We start from the raw sequence: 20,361 nt of genomic DNA on the forward strand, positions 1-20,361 counted from the left end.
AGTGCACTGGTGTGTAGTGAATTTGTCTATGCTTGATTATAACATTGATTTTATGTTTAGAGCAATTTGTAACTGGGAAAGCTTTATCTGTGAGAGGATGTGAGAACTAAATGGAATGAAGTAATTGTCACTGTCCATGATTAATAAATCATGACAGTCACAATTGTAATCATGATTAAGATATGAGTAATTACATAGCTCTAACAGAATCTTAATCTGTTTTTAATCTCACCTCACCAATTAAGACAAGAACTCCACTATCAAAGTTAAAGCAAATTGAACAGCAAATTAAAAAATTACTTCATATAAATATTTACCCAAATTGTCATATATACTTTGGTATACTATTCTATCCTTACAAATCACACAAGTAGCAGAACTGGTTCTGTCTATGTGTAGTAAAGAGCTTTGCATTACCACAGAGAAATCTGTAAGAAAGTCCAATACTGCTTAGAGTTGTTACTAGTAAATACTATATCATTGTAACCAATCTGGAATGAAGTCACTGAAAAGGACCAATCAACATTAGGGTAACAATAAAGTACTGAAATTCTGCCAACTGAAAGCAAAGTTGAAACTTGAGAAAACTACGATTCTTTGTAGAACAAGTTGGACTCTATAAATACTGTACTGCATCAAGAAAAGAATAGTCAAGGAGGCTAAGAAGCGTTCTAATGAATTACCAATAAAACCAAAACTGGTCCATAACAAATATGAGTTCTAGAATGGTATTAATAAAAACATTTTAATATATTATCCATTTATTAAAAAGAAAATTAAAAGCAATTTGTTAAAGGGCACATTGGAGATTGTATAGCCAAACACATATACCTGAGAACACCAGATACATATTTGCTGTATGAAGAGGCTTTTCTTTGTCAAAGTCTGGAAGATAAAAATTAAAATGGATTTATCAAAGTAATGAGAAATCCTGATGTAGACAGTGTACTCCATATTCTCTCACATTGTCAAAAAACTCTTCTTTGTTCCTTCCCAGTAAAAGTGTGTACCTTCAAAGAAAGGAGTCTCTCACTCTGCTTAGTGAACACATGCACAGAATTTTGTGCAACTGTTATACAGTTTTGTGTTATTTTTTGTACTTTTAGGTAAGAGCTATGCATATGCCTCGCAGTGATAGTACAATATTAATAAGATACTAATAATGATAAAAATATAGATTAATAAAATAGCAAATGTACTCCACAACTTCTAAAGGAATAGGTAGGTTTGAAAAACAGAAAGGAATGTATGTCTTGATAGTGTAGTAATGTTTGCACAAGTTACATTTGTAGTATTATGACTAAGAATTTTTTTAATTTACACATTTACTTTTTTCAACATATACTCTGATGCGCAGGAAGGAAATATCCTTACATTACCAATTTTCAATCATGTTACCATATTGTTAATTTAGATGCTGCACAATTTTTAAGACTTTATGTGATGAATAATCTGTATTTAAAAGTAGTTTGTAGACATTCTTTTATTCTAACTACAGTGTTAAAATAGAACTATAACCTCTATTCTAAACTAATAAAAAAAAAAACAGTGAGAGAAATAAGGAAAACAAAAAAAGAAAATTCAACTTTGGCTCTCGCAGCCAAACAGAAAAATCAACTAAACAAACTTCCAACAGCACATGCTTTGGAATAGGATACTAGAGCATCAAAAAACTCATCACAGCCCAAGCTGATCTTGATTCATAAACTCAGATAAGTATGTACTCAAAAGCTATAAAAGGTAATAACAAACATGCTACTACTTCTGCTTATCCCTTACATTTACTTGAATGATTAAGTCATGTCTGCTTAATGCCTTGCCTATTTTAAAACTGTTAGCCCAAAAAGGGTTTGCTCCTCTTGGTCTTTGGAATCTTGCAAATACCAAACATTGGTTTTCAGTTTACAATACACGTAAAGTAAAAACATAAATTATGTAGAAAGGGACTAGAGTGAACATTTACTTTTTAATACCAATTCTCAAAATATTGCAACATTTTAATCACATTTTCAAATAACTTCTTTTAGCAAGGTTTAAGGGCTCAAACACCATTGGCATTCCTAATTTTGCCATTTTATTGGTCATTCAAGCTTGACTAATTTTTCAGTTGACACAGATTCCACAAGTAATTTGGTAATAGGTTCCTATTTCTTTAATCCACAGTGTATGGAAAGGTTTCACAATTTCAATCTTTACATTAAGTCTGTATACTGCGAAAAACAAATGCTCCAAAGGTACACACTACTATTATCTCAGCTCAAATACATACCTTATGTTAAAGCATTTGTAAAATTACTTATTTTTAATATAAAAAACTTACAATTACCTATTTTAAGACATACCTACTAAATAAATTCTATCAGTGTGTCAGCTTGTTTTTTGTCCATAAAAAGTAACCAGTTGAGTGTTGCCCAATGTAGCAGAGTAAAAGTAGCGTTTCTTCTTCACAAATGTTCTCAAGTAAAAGTAAAAAGTATGGTGCAGTAAAACTACTCTTAGAAGTAAAAATGTTTTAAAAACTTACTCAAGGAAATGTAACGGAGTAAATATAACTTGTTACTACCCACCTCTGGTCGTGGGGAGCAGGGCAGGGCCACCCTTACTCGCACGTCAGCCTCAATTTAAGTCAGTGTACCTCTCATCACATTTTGGAATGTACTTTGCCTCCACTTAGCTAGCGATACCCGTTTGTTGATTGATTTTTAAAGTTTCTCCTGTTTCACTACAACGTGGGCGGAGCTGTGGAAGACAGCTAGTTATATTATAAAATGGTTATCGATATCATTATATTTTATTGCCTTTTGCAAATTTCTTACACGAAAGCAATATGGACTATAAAACCCTTACTGGTTTAAATACATTTATGCTTTCATGTAAAACTGCATAAGATTTTTTTTGATAATTTGGCAAAATATTTACTTTTTAAAACAATTACATGTAACATTTCATGACTGTAAAGCAAATGTTTTCAATATAAATGCAACACATTTATTGTTTTGAGTTAACAAGTTTATCTTTTATAAAATGCAACGAAAGCAACCACACATTGCCAAACACATCTTTATGAAATAACAGATCAACACATTGAAGGACAGGAATTCTGACAGTTTGTGTGGCAATTACTATGTCATTTTAACTTCCCATGTTCAGAGATGTTCTGAAGGTCTTTGACCTTATGACCTTATAGTTTAATGTGCCACTCCTAAAAAAACTAAGAACTCCCCATCAAGAACATGCTGATGCGGATGGTTGATTTGTGACACTTTTGATGAATGTTACATTTAGTTTAAGAAAAACTTCCAATAATAACAACAATAATATTACACCCTAAATGACAAAAAAAAATCACAGTTGTTTTGTGTAACTTTAAGCAACATTTAAGGGCAAAAGGAACCTGCATCTTTCAATTGATTTTTAACATTTTATCAAGAACCGTCCCATTCAATCCTAAGGTATGTGAAATCAAATACTGAAAGATATCTTAAGTGGTAATATATTATAGGGTTTACATACACGTACACTTACACTCATCTTTATTAGGCCAAACTATTTATAACATTTATTTGCCTAATCATTTTGTCCAATTCAATATGCAAATCAACAGTACAATTTTCTTATAAAATGCTATAATTAGAGCAAATGCACAATTTAGGTGTCTGTTTGAGATAAAAACCAAGTCAGCGGCAGAGATTAAATTGTCTAACATCTCTGCAAAAAGGCAGTATGCTTTTTAAGTTAAAATTAAAATACAAATGTAGTGGTTTAATACTGTATAAGACAAGGAGATAATAAAAACAATACAGTGATCCCTCGCTATATCACGCTTCAACTTTCGCGGCTTCACTTTATCGCGATTTTTTCTCATACACGCTTACGTCTCTACGCATGCGCTTTCTGAGAACTTTTATCTAAGCCCCACGATGGCTCCTAAACGTGCTGCTTTTTCTAAGCCTTCTGACAATAAAACTAAGTGCCGGAGGAAGATGCTTGCTATCCAGGAGAAGGTGAAACTCTTGGATATGATCAAAGATGGCAATACCCCACAAAAGCCGCGCACCCAGATACCCACTGCCTACTCTTAGTACTCCTTCAGCGGAAGAAGACAACGATGCACCTGCTGAACATACTGCACCACCTGAAGACTTTCCTACTGAGGTTGTTCCTTCATAGGTTAGTGGTTGTGTGTAAGAACTGTGTGTGTGTAATTAAATGTACAGTACAATAATCTGCTATGTAAAAGCGCTCGGGATTGTCCTTCCATCCCGTGAGTGCAGAGCGTAACGCTATTCCGCTTATCACAGACTTACTACTTGCGGCACGATGTGAGCAGAGTTCTGCTGCTCCCATCATCCCCTTGCTTTTGTGCGCGATGCGCTGGAAAAATAGACAAAATTATGTCTCTGGAAATAATGTTGATGGAGTACAAATGCCTCACCGCGTAGTAAATATCAGGGGAGATGGCGCTTGCTTATTCTCATCTATAGCTTATTTAGTGCATGAAACTCCGTCTTTAGCGGTACAAATTCGGGCTGACATTGTACGACTTTGGACAGGCACTCGAGGGGATAAAAAAAACGTAGGTTTTCAGGAGATGTTATGAATGGGCACTTTAATGTTCTCATTCTCTACACTTACATGCCTGATGTACACAAGGAGCGCACACGAATTGAGGATAAAAGTTGGTCGCCTTAAAAGGCGGGTGAGCCTAGTGATAATATATTTGTAACGTCTAATATGTCTTATTTTCTCTTATTTTGTCTAATATATTGGGTAATACGAGTGTAATGGTGACTAAAGTGTGTTATTTCATGTCTAAAGAGCTCTAATAATGTTAAAAAACGTATTTAGAAGGTCGTAAAAAGGTTTTCTATACTCTAACTGCAAAAATATTCGATTTATAAATAAAGAATCCTACTTCGCGAAAATTCATTTATCACGGTAGAGTCTGGAACGGATTAACCGTGATAAACAAGGGTTCACTGTACTAGTCCAATAATAATAAATAACACTAGCTAAAGAAAGTATAACAAAGCCGTTGCTCTCACCTTGGCCATCTTACATTCTTAAAGGTCTAACTAATCTTGAAAATGTTTCTTAAAATTATTCCAAACACATATAATTAAGGTATGATAAAAGCATTTAATATATTCAATGTATTGTTTCATGGTCCGTACAAGGAAATGGTCAAATATTGTCTTGTTTAAAAAATGTCTTAGTATGTTATATAAACAACAAACATGCACTTCAACAAAGCTCTGACAGAAAATACTGTGAGATGGCTGCCTTGCCTTGACCTTTGATCTTAAATAATACAAAAAGAACAGGAACTGAACACATTCTGCTCAAAAAAATACACCTTGAACCAAGACAAATGTGTTGGAATAGATTAAAACCCTTCACCTTAGCATTTCTCTGACCTGACATCTGCTCTCCAGTAATAGATCATGTATAGATTGGCACTGTGAACTGTGAAAGACCCTCAATAAATGTAACTAATAATGTGAGGGAAAAGGAGCTGGACAATTTCTAAACATGGTACACTGTTAGCCTGCTTCTACCAGTTTCATACTTTGTTAGTACAGGCTTTGATCAACCCTAGGTTGAATTTAACACTTGAACTCAAATTAGGTCAAACTAAGTTTTAAACTGCCTTTCTGATATTCCCTTCATTAATTAAAAGCACAGATAAGAGATTATGACATAATGCACTAGTAATATCACTGTTCCATGCTCACCTTGTCCTCATAAGCTCAGGATTTGGTACACAATGAAGACGATGAGACAAAAGCTGAAAGGCCTGACTTTGCGGCAGAAGCATAAGAAGACCATAAAGAGCTTTGATTAGGTATGGATTATTCTCTACATCCAGAAGCTGCAACCGGAGATCTGAAGGATGCATGACCAAAAAAAAAAAAAAAGTTAAAACATGAATTTAAAATAAAATATTACATTGTGTTTTTCTGTAGAAGGTTTTAACAAGTAGTCTGAAATTTAATTCATTTAACAGAACTGTCCAGCATCCTTTAGTCATATTCCTCCACGGTGTATGCTGAATATCATACAGTGCAGATACTATGATTTACAATGTCAAAAATAACAAACATCAAGTTGCTTTTTAGAGTTTCTATTTATAAACACGCATAAAGCTGCAGGGGTGGCGAACTCCAGGCCTAGAGAGCCGCAGTGGCTACAGGTTTTCATTCTAACCCTTTTCCTAATCAGTGACCAGTTTTCACTGCTAATTAACTTTTTTCCCATCGCTTTAATAACCCTGTTAGAAGTGGTCAGCCCTCTGAATTGATTCCTTTCTTCATTAAATGACAGCCAAGCAGAAATGAGATGTGAAACGAGCCAACAGATGAACAGCTAAACTGGGGTTTCAAACTCTAACCAATTTCACTCCAATTACTTTCTTAACGACAAGCCAATTCTTGCTGTTAATTAAAACCATTATTTAATTCCATGGCTTGTTGCTGCTCTCATTCTGCCACAGCACACATTTCGAAAACTGTTGTTTTTCTGTTCTTTCTAAGAGCACCATCAAAATGTTTTGGTGACCTGAGAGATCAGCCTTACCAAGACCATCACCTCTCTTTAATTTCACATATTGTGTAATGGGTAGTTGGTCCCTGATGTTTTTGGAGACCACTGGAAAGTAAGGAAAAACATTTCACCAACTGGAGTTGTTATTAAAGGTGGTACAGTACTTAAAAGTGTCCTTTATTTGGTAATACTATCAAAGTGATATAAGGTATAGTAGAACTTAAAAGCTTGCTTAACAATAAATCAAAATTGCACATGTATGTTTATAGACCATAAGAAAGAAAAATTGTTTTAAACTTTAGATTTTCATTTTTACAGTAAATAGCAATCACTTTATTTACATCTGTGGAATCTGAATTGAGTCAAATGTGCTGTCAGTTAACCGTGACCAAGATTTTTTTTGCCACACATAACAATGAAGAAAAAAAAAAGAACCACTTCCTCATTAAAAACCCAATTTCAAGTTCAGGACCTTCTAAGAGTATGATATATACATTTTAAACCGGAGAGAAAACTTCCTTTATATAGGCTTGAATATGTAAATGGTATAACCTTTGTGGAAAGAGATTGGTTCACTGGTCAAAGGCCAGCATGGAATATAGATTAATCCTCCTATCAAACACATTATTATTTCTCATATACCACAGGAAATACGCATAACATTTATCACTGCGTATTTTTATATTTAATCTTAACATAGAACCATAATTATAAAAAAATACAGAAAAGTGTCGGGAAATTAGCTCAATTTCTGCAAAACACATTTCAGTGTATGCAGTAACTGTATAAAACAGTTTAAAAATGTGGATTACAGCCTTCAGGGTGTGGAAGCAAACTACACAAAACAATTTCTGAATTGACTGCAGTACATAAAATGAGAAATAAAAAGAAAATTAATGTTGTCATTAAGACTCAGAGAAGATGATGGGAAATTGAAGTATTTTACACAATATGTCTTTGGCCATCATGGCCTTGGTGAACATGGCATAATGTACATCTAAAGTGAGTACAATGTATAATAAGGGTAATGCCATGAACCATTTTAATAGCATCCACAGAGTTCACTGAAAAACAAGGTTTGTAATACACTGGAATTCTTGCATGCAACTTTATTACAATATTTTACAAATCAGTTAAAGAGGTGTTACTATCAGGTGGTTACTGTTCTCAACCTTTTAGAATATTTTATGCTTTCAAGAGTTTTATACAAAATGGTTAGTGCTTGCTGCAACCTTAACTTGGACATGGTATTAAAATAAAATCTAGCAACCCATTTTCAGAACCAAATAATTCATTACAAGAGCTACAGGAAGCTGGAACCACTTCTTGTATTACTTTGCACAAGGCAAACATAACAGATATAACTTACAGGACCAATTTAAAATTAATCTAAAAAAAATTGATTTGTCATGAGTATAACATAGAATATGAATGTGCCAACTCCATATAAAAAGTAATAGAACCATGATCCCTTGGAGATGTGAAGGAGTAATGCTAATTTATGTTCCATAGGAGAATGGGCAAGTATAATAATTTGGTTAAGAAGAATTCTATTTAAGTACTAATTCTTACACCCTGTGCACATCACAAATGCTGTACAAAATGAATGTATATGAAAAAAAAATGTAACAAATTTGTTAATATTTTTTTTTAAAAAACAATAAAATCTGAAAAGTGAAATCACAGGCAAAACTGAGATGACACAAGTCTACAAACTGCAGCCTAATACTGTATCTCTGTGCATTAATGCTAACTGAAGTTTATGAAATTTCTAATTGTTCCTTTAAATCTGATTAACTGTATAATGTGACTGCAAAAGAAAGTGGATCCTAATGCAAAGACAACTTCCTAGAAGATGTATGTATACACTCTGAAGTGTTATGTTCGAGTCCTTGACCTGTATATACAACATGAACAATTAACTCCTTCCCCCACAACACTATATCCTAGGCTAAATGTAGGTCTATGCTGGCCTGCAGACATACCAAATCAGTTCTGCCCTAGTTCCTGAATTGATGCCGACATTGCTTTCTGGTCAAAAAGGGCCAATATAAAACTGCAGAACACATACATTAGAAGCAAACACAATGTACTTACTATGGTGTCCAAATATGTGTAAGTAAATGTACACACACACACAAACCATACATAAAACACATACTGTATATGCATAGATATCTACTGTAAATACCCAAACACATACATATGCAAGTAGCAGGCTCTTCAGTTTGCAAGCATATAACTACTTCTATATCCACTGAGTCATTCCATATTAAACACATAATACATAATATATATTACAAACTAACATTCTGTATATACTCACGAGTATATACATATACACTGCAATACTTCATTTGAAGTGGTTGCTATTATAAATCGGCATAAATGAAACAATAAGTCTACATACACTGAACTGTAAATGAAACTTTTTGGAAAAGATGATTATGGATGCTACTGAAAGAAACATGCAAACTTGCAATTTAGAAATTATATATATATATATATATATTTCAGAATGCTGTAAACAGCATGAAGTGAAAAAAAAAAAACAAAAAAGGGAAAGCATATCTGTACAAGCTCATGCTCATAAATGGCATGTTTTTGGAACAAGTGAGGAAGCTGAGATATCAGATAAAAATTCCAAGGAGAAAACCAGCAAAAACTACACAGACATTAATTGTGAAGGGAGTCAAAATTGGGGCACTCCTGCCTTGAGGCAATGGCAGTAAACAATACATCAATTTGCCTTCCAATGAAAAATTATCATCATCAAATGCCACTTTTGATCAAAATATATTTAAATGCTAACTACAAAATACACAAGATGGGTGTTTCTTAGTGAATACTGGATCATTACTAATTATATTCATCGTCAGTCTGTTTCTACTTTTCACTGTCAAATGCTGAAGGTCTCTGTAATCCTTTCACCACATTTCAAAATTGCTACAATCTATTTTTAAGCATTATCAATCCAATAGCTCTTCACTGAACTTTGTTTAGGGCTGTTATCTGTTTGTAAAACTGGGTTCAAAATTGCCCACAAAATTCCAAATGATACTTCGCATATGTGTTGTACAGCTCAAGTATAACCACTCATGATTTGTAATTCTCACAGCATGCTGAGTAACCCAACATCCTATTACTCCTGTATGCTGTCAGGATGTGGACAGTGATACATCCAGTAGAACTCCCAAGACCTTTCCAAAAAACATCATATGATACAGTATATATCTGTTGTTATATAAATTCTATCTGAGTATATCTTGAGCAATGTTGCTATCTCTATATTATCTGCTATTTCACCTATTTCTGTGTTAGGTTTAAGCTTTACCAGCTTGTTATGTATTTTTAGACCATGACATTTAAAAAGCAACCAACACTGATCCCTGATGGACATTATTCCTAACATCACCCAATTTCAAAGAATTTCCTGGAACCATAAAACTTTTATTTCAATTTTTGGTTGAAATCAGCTCAGAATAATTAGCAAACAACAGCCATTTATTAAAAAATTGTACTCATACCCCTAGTTTCAAGGCCAGCTTCTATTCTCAGGCTATAAGACCCCTCACTCTGAGCCACTAATAATCATCAATGCATAAGCATACATGATGTGTTTGACAGTTGCTAGTTAGATGACCACTCCCTCTTTAACAGGCATTTTTCTCATTCTTACTATGCAAATCAGCATCAAACTTAAACTTAATTGATCCATCCCTTACATATGCTTAATATATCTGACAGGTTGTCCTTTTCAGCTCACCACCACTTATACTCAAGGATGGGCTTTATTTTTTCCTCTTCAAAAGCAACTTTAGAAATTACTTCCCTTTCAGATTGCGCACACATCTTCCACAACTTCTAGTCGGTGCTCCATGATGGCACTTCAACAACTTCTTGCTTTAACATCCAAAATTATGTGCTAAAGTTTTCTCTCAGCTTAAGGAGTTTCTTACTATCAATTTTGATTCAATTATAGACCCCTTTTATATGTAACTGCCATCAAAAATGCCATTTTTATTTATGCTTTCTCATGCAAGTGGTCATGCATTGTGACACACCAACCTAACTACAAATCAGCACTATACAATTGGAGTTATACTCTAATTCGAAACGAGAGTTTGAGAGTTTGAGATTGACCGCACTTGAGCACTGTACTATACATCTAGAGCTAAATCCATCCAAGTATTTGATCCTAAAACTGGACAGATGGGCTGCTTTTGTGTTTACAACTGCCATTATAAATCACGGTCCATTAGCAAAAGTCATTTGGAGATCATTGACTACTTCTACAGTGTGAATATTTTCCACAGCTATTCACTGAAAACTCCCAACCCATAAGCCTCCCCCCTTTCCCCCCCACCTCAGCCACCAATCAATTTCTAGAGCGACAAACTGATGAGAAGTGTCATTGTTGGGCTTACCTTAATTCCATAAAAGTTATATTTTCCCCATGCATGTTTCTTCTTCAGTGTGTGTATGACATATACAATAACTAAAACTGCTTACATATGTTTGTACTTTTTGATAATTATTTTTAAACAGAAATTTATAAACTTACATGTGAAAATGGGGCACTCAATGAGTTGCACTAGTTTGTCTACTTCTATGAGAAAGTCCACTGTCACCTCTAGATCTCCACTGATCCTCGACGTTAAGGAAAGTTCCTTAAAGTAGGAATCACAGACTGTCAAATCAGTATTATGTTGGATAAAGACTAAATTGAAGGAACAGTAAGACTCAACAGTAATACCACTACAGATATCCTGTTTGGGAAACACTATGCTGTCCATAAACCAAGATAAATCTATCTTCACAAAATAGACAAATAAAAAAATAAATGCACCTGTGCAGAAATTTATTATGCTTGGTATCTTCTATAGGCATTTTTTCTGTTCTGTAGAAGTAAAACTGTTCTCTGAACAATTTATAGAAAAAAAAATAATAATACAAAGCACTCAAAAATATATTAAAGAATAACGTACTTAAGTTTTTTTAAAATACAGATTTAAAAAAAGTGTTAATATAAAATGCAAAGTGTCAAATAAAAATAAAATATAAAATTTATATTTTATATACATATAAAACAATAACAAGCATCCATGATGCGTTAGACTTCTTAGGTTACAGTATGAGAAATTGTGTTTCTTGACAGGTACCACTAAATTATGAAACTATCTTTATTGCATATGAAACCTTGTGCATTATCACAAAATAGTTTATAAGGCGATTCTTAGATAAAGGATACAATTTCTGAATCAAATCATAAGCATGCTTGTAATTCTGGGTCAGGAAACAAAGAGAGACAGTAGCTACAGGGTTGTGGCACCAAGATCGGTACAGGCAGCAGAATAGGGCACAGCTCTCCTGAAAACAAAACAAATATAATTTAATGCACATTAGTGTACATTGAAGACTAGTGAGTGGATAGTCATCAGGTTCAGTTTTGGCGAAGTAAAATCAGCTCACTATGTGAATATCCCATTGCTTTCCATTAAAGCAGTACACAAGAAAGTTGTTTAAATAAATACAAATCTTGAAACAATAATGATGAAAGATGGCACAGCAGTTAGTATAACTCTCCAGTTAAGTGTCTAACTAAATCTTAAGCAGCTGAAATAAACTTGTTAATCATTACTAACCCCACAAAATCAAAAACATAACTGAAATTGTACAAGCCATACACACCTACACAAAAACTATTCAACTGCATAGTAAGCTAACTATGAAATATTAAAAAAGATCAGATTTGGAATATTGAAGTTATTATAAAATAAATGGAGAAATAGCTCAATGAATTGAAAGTTAAGCCTTGAATAATTAGGCTATAAAAACAGGTTGGAAAAAATAAAATCAGGACTTTGTACGACTTTCTTTCTTCTTAGACTTCGACACTAATTTTATTTAATATATTTTATGTAATGCTTGATTTAATTATTAAATCAATTATTATTATTAAAATAATATTCTTTTAATTGCTATATTAATTTTTTCAATCTATGGAAATCAATTTGAGCTGTAATTTTATGTATGTGTTTATAAATAAAATAGTCATTATTATTCAAAATTTATTCTGGGATATTACCATTGCTACTGCCTATATAGTTCCCTTGGCCAAGAAATAGGGCAGTTTTATGAGATGTGTATATGCTTTATGGGACTATATGTGACATGTATTTAAAATGACTATTTTCTGTAGTTTTATATATGCATATTGGTTTATATGTAATGTCTGCAGGCTTTTGTGTAGTGAATGTGGGATGACACCAGTGGTGGATACAACAATGGACACAAGATCACCTTGTCCTTTCTCAATAAGCAGCATATTTCTTTGGTCAGTTCTATGTACTTCTCCATTTTATTTACATGTCCTATATTTTGTAAATTGTGTGCATTAGGTAGAACAATGTCAATAAACATGTAATTTTATTTTGTTTGTCTGCCAGTGTTATATCTGGTCCGCTTTGGTAGATAGTTTTGCTTGTCAGTATAGTTTTGTCCCAGAATAGTTTATGTATGGGATTTTCTAGTATAGTTGTGGGAGTGTACATATAATATGGTTTGCATGTGACTGCAAGTTAATATTATAGTGTTAGTTATTAATGTATAATGTTAACCTTCTGATTGTGCTTGGTCGTGTAGTCTGTCTGTATCAGCAGTGTAAAACCTGGTATGTTAGATTGTTTCTTAATCCTTGTGGCAGTATCTGTATTTAGTGTACAGTATATGATATTGGCATCCATAAGAATATATTTTCTGTAGTTTTTCGAGTTTATGACTTGATCATTATTATCTTAATTAATTAATCTTTCCTGCATTTGTTCGAGGATGTAAGAGAAAAACTAGGCTACTTGCACAAAAACACAAGTACATAATGGAACAACAAACAATGAGTATGGGAGACCTGCCACTAGTGAACTATTTCCTAAAAAAAAAAAAAAAAAAATTGCATTTTCAAACAGCAATCAATTACACTACTTCTTCATTTTAAATGCTTTTCTTTTTCTATATTATCTATCATAAGGATACAGTGTGAAATATGATGCAATTCAAAATGTACAATCAAGTAATAAAAGGAAAATCATATTTTCATCTGAGACTCAAAAGTAAAGAAACTGACAACCAGTGACATTTTAAATGCTTACTTACTTAATTTGTGGTGGATAGTAAAGAAAATGTCAAAGATGTCACTCAAAGATTTGGAATATTAGAGCAAGATTTAGGCCAAAAAAAATCAAGTATTTGGGTGCACAATTTAAAAAAGCAAAAAAAAAAAGTTGCCTAAAAAATTTAATTTTTTAATGTTTAATGTTTTTCACTGCACAGATCTAAAGTGAGTGCTAAAACTAAAAAAAATCCAAGCAATACAAAAGCTACATAAATAAATCCAAAAATATTGCAGTCCAAATAGTCTATTGAAAATGAACTTAAGTGTTGCTTTATTAGGTACACCCCCAAATTCACTATGTGTGATAGAAATAGGGCAGACAAGCATTTCTACCATCAGTTAGTGTTCAAATGAGCACTGGAATAGGCAAAGGTGGTGACCTTAGTGGTATAATAGTTGGTGCTAGGAGTGCAAGTTCTATTATCTCCCAAATGACTGTTTGTCATTGGCTTTAAACACACAACCACCTCAAACGTTTTACTAAGAATGGTGCAAAAGGCAAAAAAACTACCAGAATCAGAAGGGTTAAAGGAGAATGGTGAGAATCGCACAAGAAAGCAGACAAGCCACAACTAGATAAATCACATCTGATTTTAGATTAGATTAAACTTTACATTAATCCCAAAGGGAAATTCACATGCATACAGCAGCAGAAACATAAAAACAAGGACGCAAAACAAATAATACAGCTAATCAAGCAATCAATATGAAATAAATAAAGTTCAGAAATTTTAAAATAAACTTAATAAGTACTTTGGGAGGAAGCGCTGAAATGCTGAATGGCATTGGGCAGAAATCCTCCATTAGTAGAGCTTCTTAGCACACCATGGTGGAATGAGCCCATGGCTAAAAGTGCTCCAACAGAACACATCCTGGAGGGTAGGAAGGAGATTTTTCATGATAGCATTCAATTTTGCCACCATAATTTGTTCTCCAACAGATTCCAGTGTGTCCAGGGTTCATCCTATGATGACACTGGATTTCCTGATGGGTTTATTCAGGCATTGTGTTTCTTTTGAGTTCAAGTTGCTTCTCCAGGAGACCACAGCATAGAACGCCACACTCGCTACTATGGACTGACAGAATATTTCCTTAGCTATTGCAGTCTGCCCTGGCCATTCTTATACAGCACCACAATTATGTCAGACTAGTTTGTTGTTTATATGGACACCTAGGTAATTGTAACTTGTAACTCTACACCACTTCAACGTCTTCCCCCTGGGCGGCAACAGGTCTCAGCGGCTCCTTGACACTGTTTCAGTGGCCTGCAATAGCGCCAGATCTCAACCTCACTTGGTATCTTGTTGATGAAGTAGAAAAGGCTATTCATACCAAAACTATGCAGCTATTCAATTTACAGTAGCTATATCACGATACCAGAATTTCTGTATTCAATACCAATACCAGTGAAATTTCATAATACTCTGTACCTATTCGATGGAGGAGAGAAAACAGAAACCTCACTGAACAGCTTTTTTTCTTTATAGTGTCTCCATTATTCAAGTGAACAATGTTCTGTCTTTTTCTGTAATAGAATATAAAATATAAAAATTCTGATAGCAACAGCAACTTTAAAATAGATGTATATACTCAAGCATTTACCCAACTATCACTTAAGTAAACTAGTATTGGCATTGATAAATATCAAAATACAATGTACAGCTTGAATTGTACAATAGACATAAGGATTCCTCCAGTGTAACAACAAATGGAGAGGATTTTATAATCTTGTGAATTTCAGCATATGGTTTATAAAGGATGATATAATCATTGACTACCTGATTTATCTCATCATGTGCACATTTCCAAACCTATTCTGAAAATTTTCACTGCAGTATTTGAAAAATTCTTCTTAAATTCAATACTAAAAAAATAAAACATTATATGTGTATTGTTGAATTAAAGAATTCCAAGACAATTCATAATATTTTAATTTCAACAAACTCTTTAAAGCTGTCTGTAAAAACATGCTTTTAAAATCAAGTTAAAAATACTTATTAAAGAGTAATATTTAACAGATGAGTCAAACAGATTCAATGTTAAAATGTCATAAGATCTTTTTGCTTTCATTTTCTAAATTGGCCAGTCTTTTTTTTTCGGTCCAAAATGTAAAGGTTCCTGTGCGAAACCAAACTTACCAGTTTTATATTATTAATCCATTGTTTCAGAACTCTTTAAAAACACACTTTATTGTGCTGTTTTCAAAGTATTTTGCATTACTGATAAGACTATTTTTTAGCCTGTCTGCTAATCTAGAATTAGAATATTAACTGGACCTGTCATGTAACTGGTAAAACTGAATTACATTCGCCAACATTCCTTTCAAATATATCACACTAGCATACAACACTAAGCACCTCTTAATTTTAACAAAAAATGTGTACGTGTGTTTGGTTAATGAGAAATAAACAGTTTTCACTATGTAACCTTCTATAAAAACATTGATATTAACCATAAACTACTGAACTTCACATGTTTAAAAATAAGTATAAATATTACAATAAACATTACCTTTTTCTCTGTGATAGCTTGTAGCAGAAAAAGCCTCTCACAGTTTGATAGCGGTGTCTCTTTCATTACTGTTCTTTATGACTTTCTATTCTATTGCGAAAACACATGGAGAAGCGCGGTGTTATGACGTAATAAAAGAACGACGCACCTTTGAGCAGCCAATCATATTGCAGAGCTGGAATGGAGCCGCACAGACATAGAATTACTGTGCTGAGATTGGGAATTACTAGACGCCGCATGACCAGCAGCATCGTACGTTAACGTCGCCGCCATATTGTGAGTGGCACTGCTGTGGAGTGAAGTAATGGATAAAGATGCCTCACACATGTGCTGCTAGGGATTGTACAAACCGCTGTACGCTCTAAACCAGATCCCGGGGAATTACATTTCATAGGTAAGGCTGAACAATTTTTTCGGTTATATTTGGCCATTAGAAAATCCCGTTTTATAATCTTAGCACTCAAGGTTACTTTACAATAAAATTAAACAACATTGGTAAAATTAAAACAAGAGAATGATAAGTCAAAAAGCAATAATTAGCAAATAAACAAAGATAACTAGCAGTAACAGTGCAGAATTCACAATTGTATGCCAGTCTGAAAAGATAAGTTTTGAGGGCAGTTTTCAAATGTGTTATTGAATCGAGCTAATGTATGTGAGAGAGAAGAGAATTCCTCAGTTGAGGAGCACTGAGAGAGATGCTCGAGCTCCCATAGCACTGAGTCTGATGTGTGGTACAGAAAGTAGAGCTGCAGAGCAGTATTTTGTTTTGTATTCTGTAGTTAACAGTGAGCCAGTGAAGTTGAGGAGATCACTACTTCACTCCACAGCAGTGCCACGCAAAATATGGCGGCGACGTTGACGAACTATGCTGATGGTCATGCTGCGTCTACCTATATATGTCTACTAGCCAACCCGCCGCGTACCATACGCCGCATAATCAGGCCGGTTTTTAAATAATTTTTAAGCACGTGGAGAAACTTTAAGATTTGAAAAATCGGTAATGTAATAAATCAGCAACATTGAAAAAGAAAAGCAACATTGTAACAATGCACGGAACGAACCAACACAGAATCGTCCGTGCGGCGCTCAGGCGCGGAGGGTGGAACGGGAGGAGAGGAGAAGGATGTCCACTCACTCCCTCCGTCATGCTAGTCTGCTGATTTCTCGTGCAGCATGCACTGCCTGCTCATGTGCCCACCTCCAACTCGTCACTTGAGTCGTTGTCGTCTTTGTACAGTCCAGATGCACCTGTGACTCATATAGATTTTTCATTGCTCTGTGCGGTTTTGGCTGCCTTTCTATATATAATCCACCAAGACACCCGACCACGGTGGTAGCGAGGTGGGTGTGTACAAAGTGCAGGAGGATCTAAGAAGATGCATGTTTGTTGCGGATGTGAATTGCTGTATGCAGCGTGTAAAACAGTTTGCTACGGTGCACGGGGTCGTGTGCTGTAACCGAAAACTTGGTTTTTAAAGACTGCTCACTTCATTGTGTATACGACTATAGGTGAACGAAAAGATGCAACTCTGGAGAGGGCAACATACAATACAGCGTTTTACACGCTGCATACAGCGATTCACATTCGCAACAAATTTTTTACACGCTGCATACAGCGGTTTAGATCTGTGACAAACATGCCTCTTCTTAGACAGTCCTGTCGCGTCCACCCTCGTTCTCGAAGCATACACACCGCCTGGTCATGTGGTGCCTGTGTGAACCGGTCAGGCACAGAGAAGGTCAGGTGCCGAGAGAGCATCTCGACTGTTGCAGGGTCTGCATTGGTGAAGCAGGTGAGATGGTAATGAAACAGAGGCACAGGGCTTATTGGTTTTTAAAGACTGCCTCCTTCATTGGGTTTTAAGCAATGCACGGAACGAACCAACAAACAAATCATCCGTGCGGCGCTCAGGCGCGGAGGGTGGAACGGGAGGAGAGGTGAAGGACGTCCACTCCGCTCCCTTCGTCATGCTAGTCTGCTGATTTCTCGTCCAGTATGCACTGCCTGCTCATGTGCCCACCTCCAGCTCGTCACTCGAGTTGTTGTCATCTTTGTACAGTCCAGATGCACCTGTGACTCATATAGATTTTTCATTGCTCTGTGCGGTTTTGGCTGCCTTTCTATATATAATCCACCAAGACACCCGACCACGGTAGGAGGGACGAGGGTGTATACAAAGTGTAGGAGCATCTAAGAAGACGCATGTTTGTTGCGGATGTGAATTGCTGCATGTAGCGTGTAAAACAGTTTGCTATGGTGCACGCGGTTGTGCATCGTAACTGAAAACTCGTTTTTTAAAGACTGCTCACTTCATTGTGTTTTAACTTCAGTTGTAAAGGAATGTTTTAAGGATCCCATGGGATATCCTTCGCAAACAGTTTTAAATGCTGCATATGGCGATTCACCTCCGCGAGAAACATGCCTCTATGACCAGTCAACGTGGGTCAGAGCTGCATGTGACCTCTACGACAGACGAATATAAATGACGCTGGTTTTTCTGTGTCGTCGCGTCCGAGTTGGTGGGCGTGGCTCTGTGAGTTGGCGTGCTTTCCATGGTTGTCTTGCCTTAGTGAATTATATATATAGATGTGCTTTCACTACATTCGTCACATTTTAGGAGTTATACACATGAACATTAGCTTGCCTTTATAAACCAAATGAATGGCACACATTTAAGATTTTGCATATTTATTTACCAATAAAGTATGCCGCTTTGCCTATACTGCTATATGGCATTATTGCAGTGATATGTGCTTTAAAGTACTAAATACATTTTTTTTTATTCAAACTGAAATTAAGCAGCCAATTTAATTTGGAGTGTAGACAAGCCAAATGGCCACTCTGTCTGAAACCTGACTGCATTTTGCCTTTGTTTCTTTTTAAGGAATGTTTAGGACAACGTATTAAGAAGTGATTCATCTCAGCTTTCTGAACTAACTACAAAATGGGATAAAACTGGCAATAATTAAAGCTTGTGTGTGTATTTTGGATTTTTTTTTTTTAAATAATTATCATCAGTTCCATAAAAACACTGCCACAAACACAAATTATTTCTAGACACATTACAGTATCATCACCATAGCCATTTTAATACAGTACAGTAATCCCTCGCTATATTGCGCTTTGACTTTCGCGGTTTCGCTCTATCGCGGATTTTATATGAAAGCATAACTAAATATATAACGCGGATTTTTCGCTGCTTCGCGGGTTCTGCAGGCAATGTGTCTTTTTACTTCCTGTACATGCTTCCTCAGTTGGTTTGCCCAGTTGATTTCATACAAGGGACGTTATTGGCGGATGACTGAGAAGCTAACCAATCAGAGCACGCAGTTAAGTTCCTGCTTGCTGAATGCAGTGTTAACCAGGAAGTCTCGTCTCGGTCATTCAGCATCAACGTGTTTCGCTGTGTAAAGAGTTGTGCTCTTTTGTGTTTATCTTTGTGCATAGTCAAGGCCTTCATTATGGCTCCAAAACGATCTGCTTCTGCTTCAGGGGCCGTGCCCAAGCGCAAACGGAAGATGTTAACGATTGCGAAAAGGTAAACGCTTTGGATTTGTTGAAGGCTACGATTCTTTTATTTAAAAAGTAGGAAAGGAATATAAGATCTACGGCCGCAGTGTCCTTTTAACCAGGGTGCAAAACAAGTTGTAAGTGGATGTAATAAGGCAGTAGTCTGGATGGAATCTGCTTTAGGGATTTGGATTGAAGACTGCCAGAAGAACAACAACGGCAGTGCTACACAATCGCCTGAAGTGGCTCCTTTAAGGGCTGTAACGCTCTCCTTTGTTGTGCAGTAAAATAAAACTCATTGTTATCGGACAAGTCATCGTGTCATTGTTGGTGAGTAACCATAATTAATTTTCTACTTACAGTACTTAGTACATGTACGTATGTTTAGTGTCACTGTACACACACATTTACTGTATACTATTTTTGTTGCATTGTATGCGATTTATTGCTGGTGGCATGTCTATCGTAATGGCTGTAACGTGATATCGGAGACACTCAATACCTTTAAAATAATATTTAGGTTTTACTGTATATAAACAGTGTGTTTATATACATAATTTCAATGAATCTTACCTAATATCTAAGAGAATACAAAGGGATTATGCTGTATAACTCTGCGGGG

At 35.1% G+C, this 20,361-nt stretch overlaps 1 protein-coding gene across 1 annotated transcript in view; it reads right to left on the reverse strand.

The window, feature by feature from the left end:
- The window catches only part of vac14 (vac14 homolog (S. cerevisiae)), a 219,319-nt gene that overhangs the window by 9,065 nt on the left and 189,893 nt on the right, over positions 1-20,361 (reverse strand). The window contains exons 16-18 of the mRNA XM_039763184.1: positions 11,795-11,913; positions 11,108-11,187; positions 5,736-5,886 (exon numbers count right to left, since the gene is read on the reverse strand). Of these exons, the coding sequence (XP_039619118.1) occupies positions 5,736-5,886; positions 11,108-11,187; positions 11,795-11,913 (350 nt within the window). The remainder of the gene's footprint in view (positions 1-5,735; positions 5,887-11,107; positions 11,188-11,794; positions 11,914-20,361) is intronic.

This window comes from Polypterus senegalus, chromosome 9 (assembly GCF_016835505.1).
Source record: "Polypterus senegalus isolate Bchr_013 chromosome 9, ASM1683550v1, whole genome shotgun sequence".
Lineage (NCBI taxonomy): Eukaryota > Metazoa > Chordata > Cladistia > Polypteriformes > Polypteridae > Polypterus > Polypterus senegalus.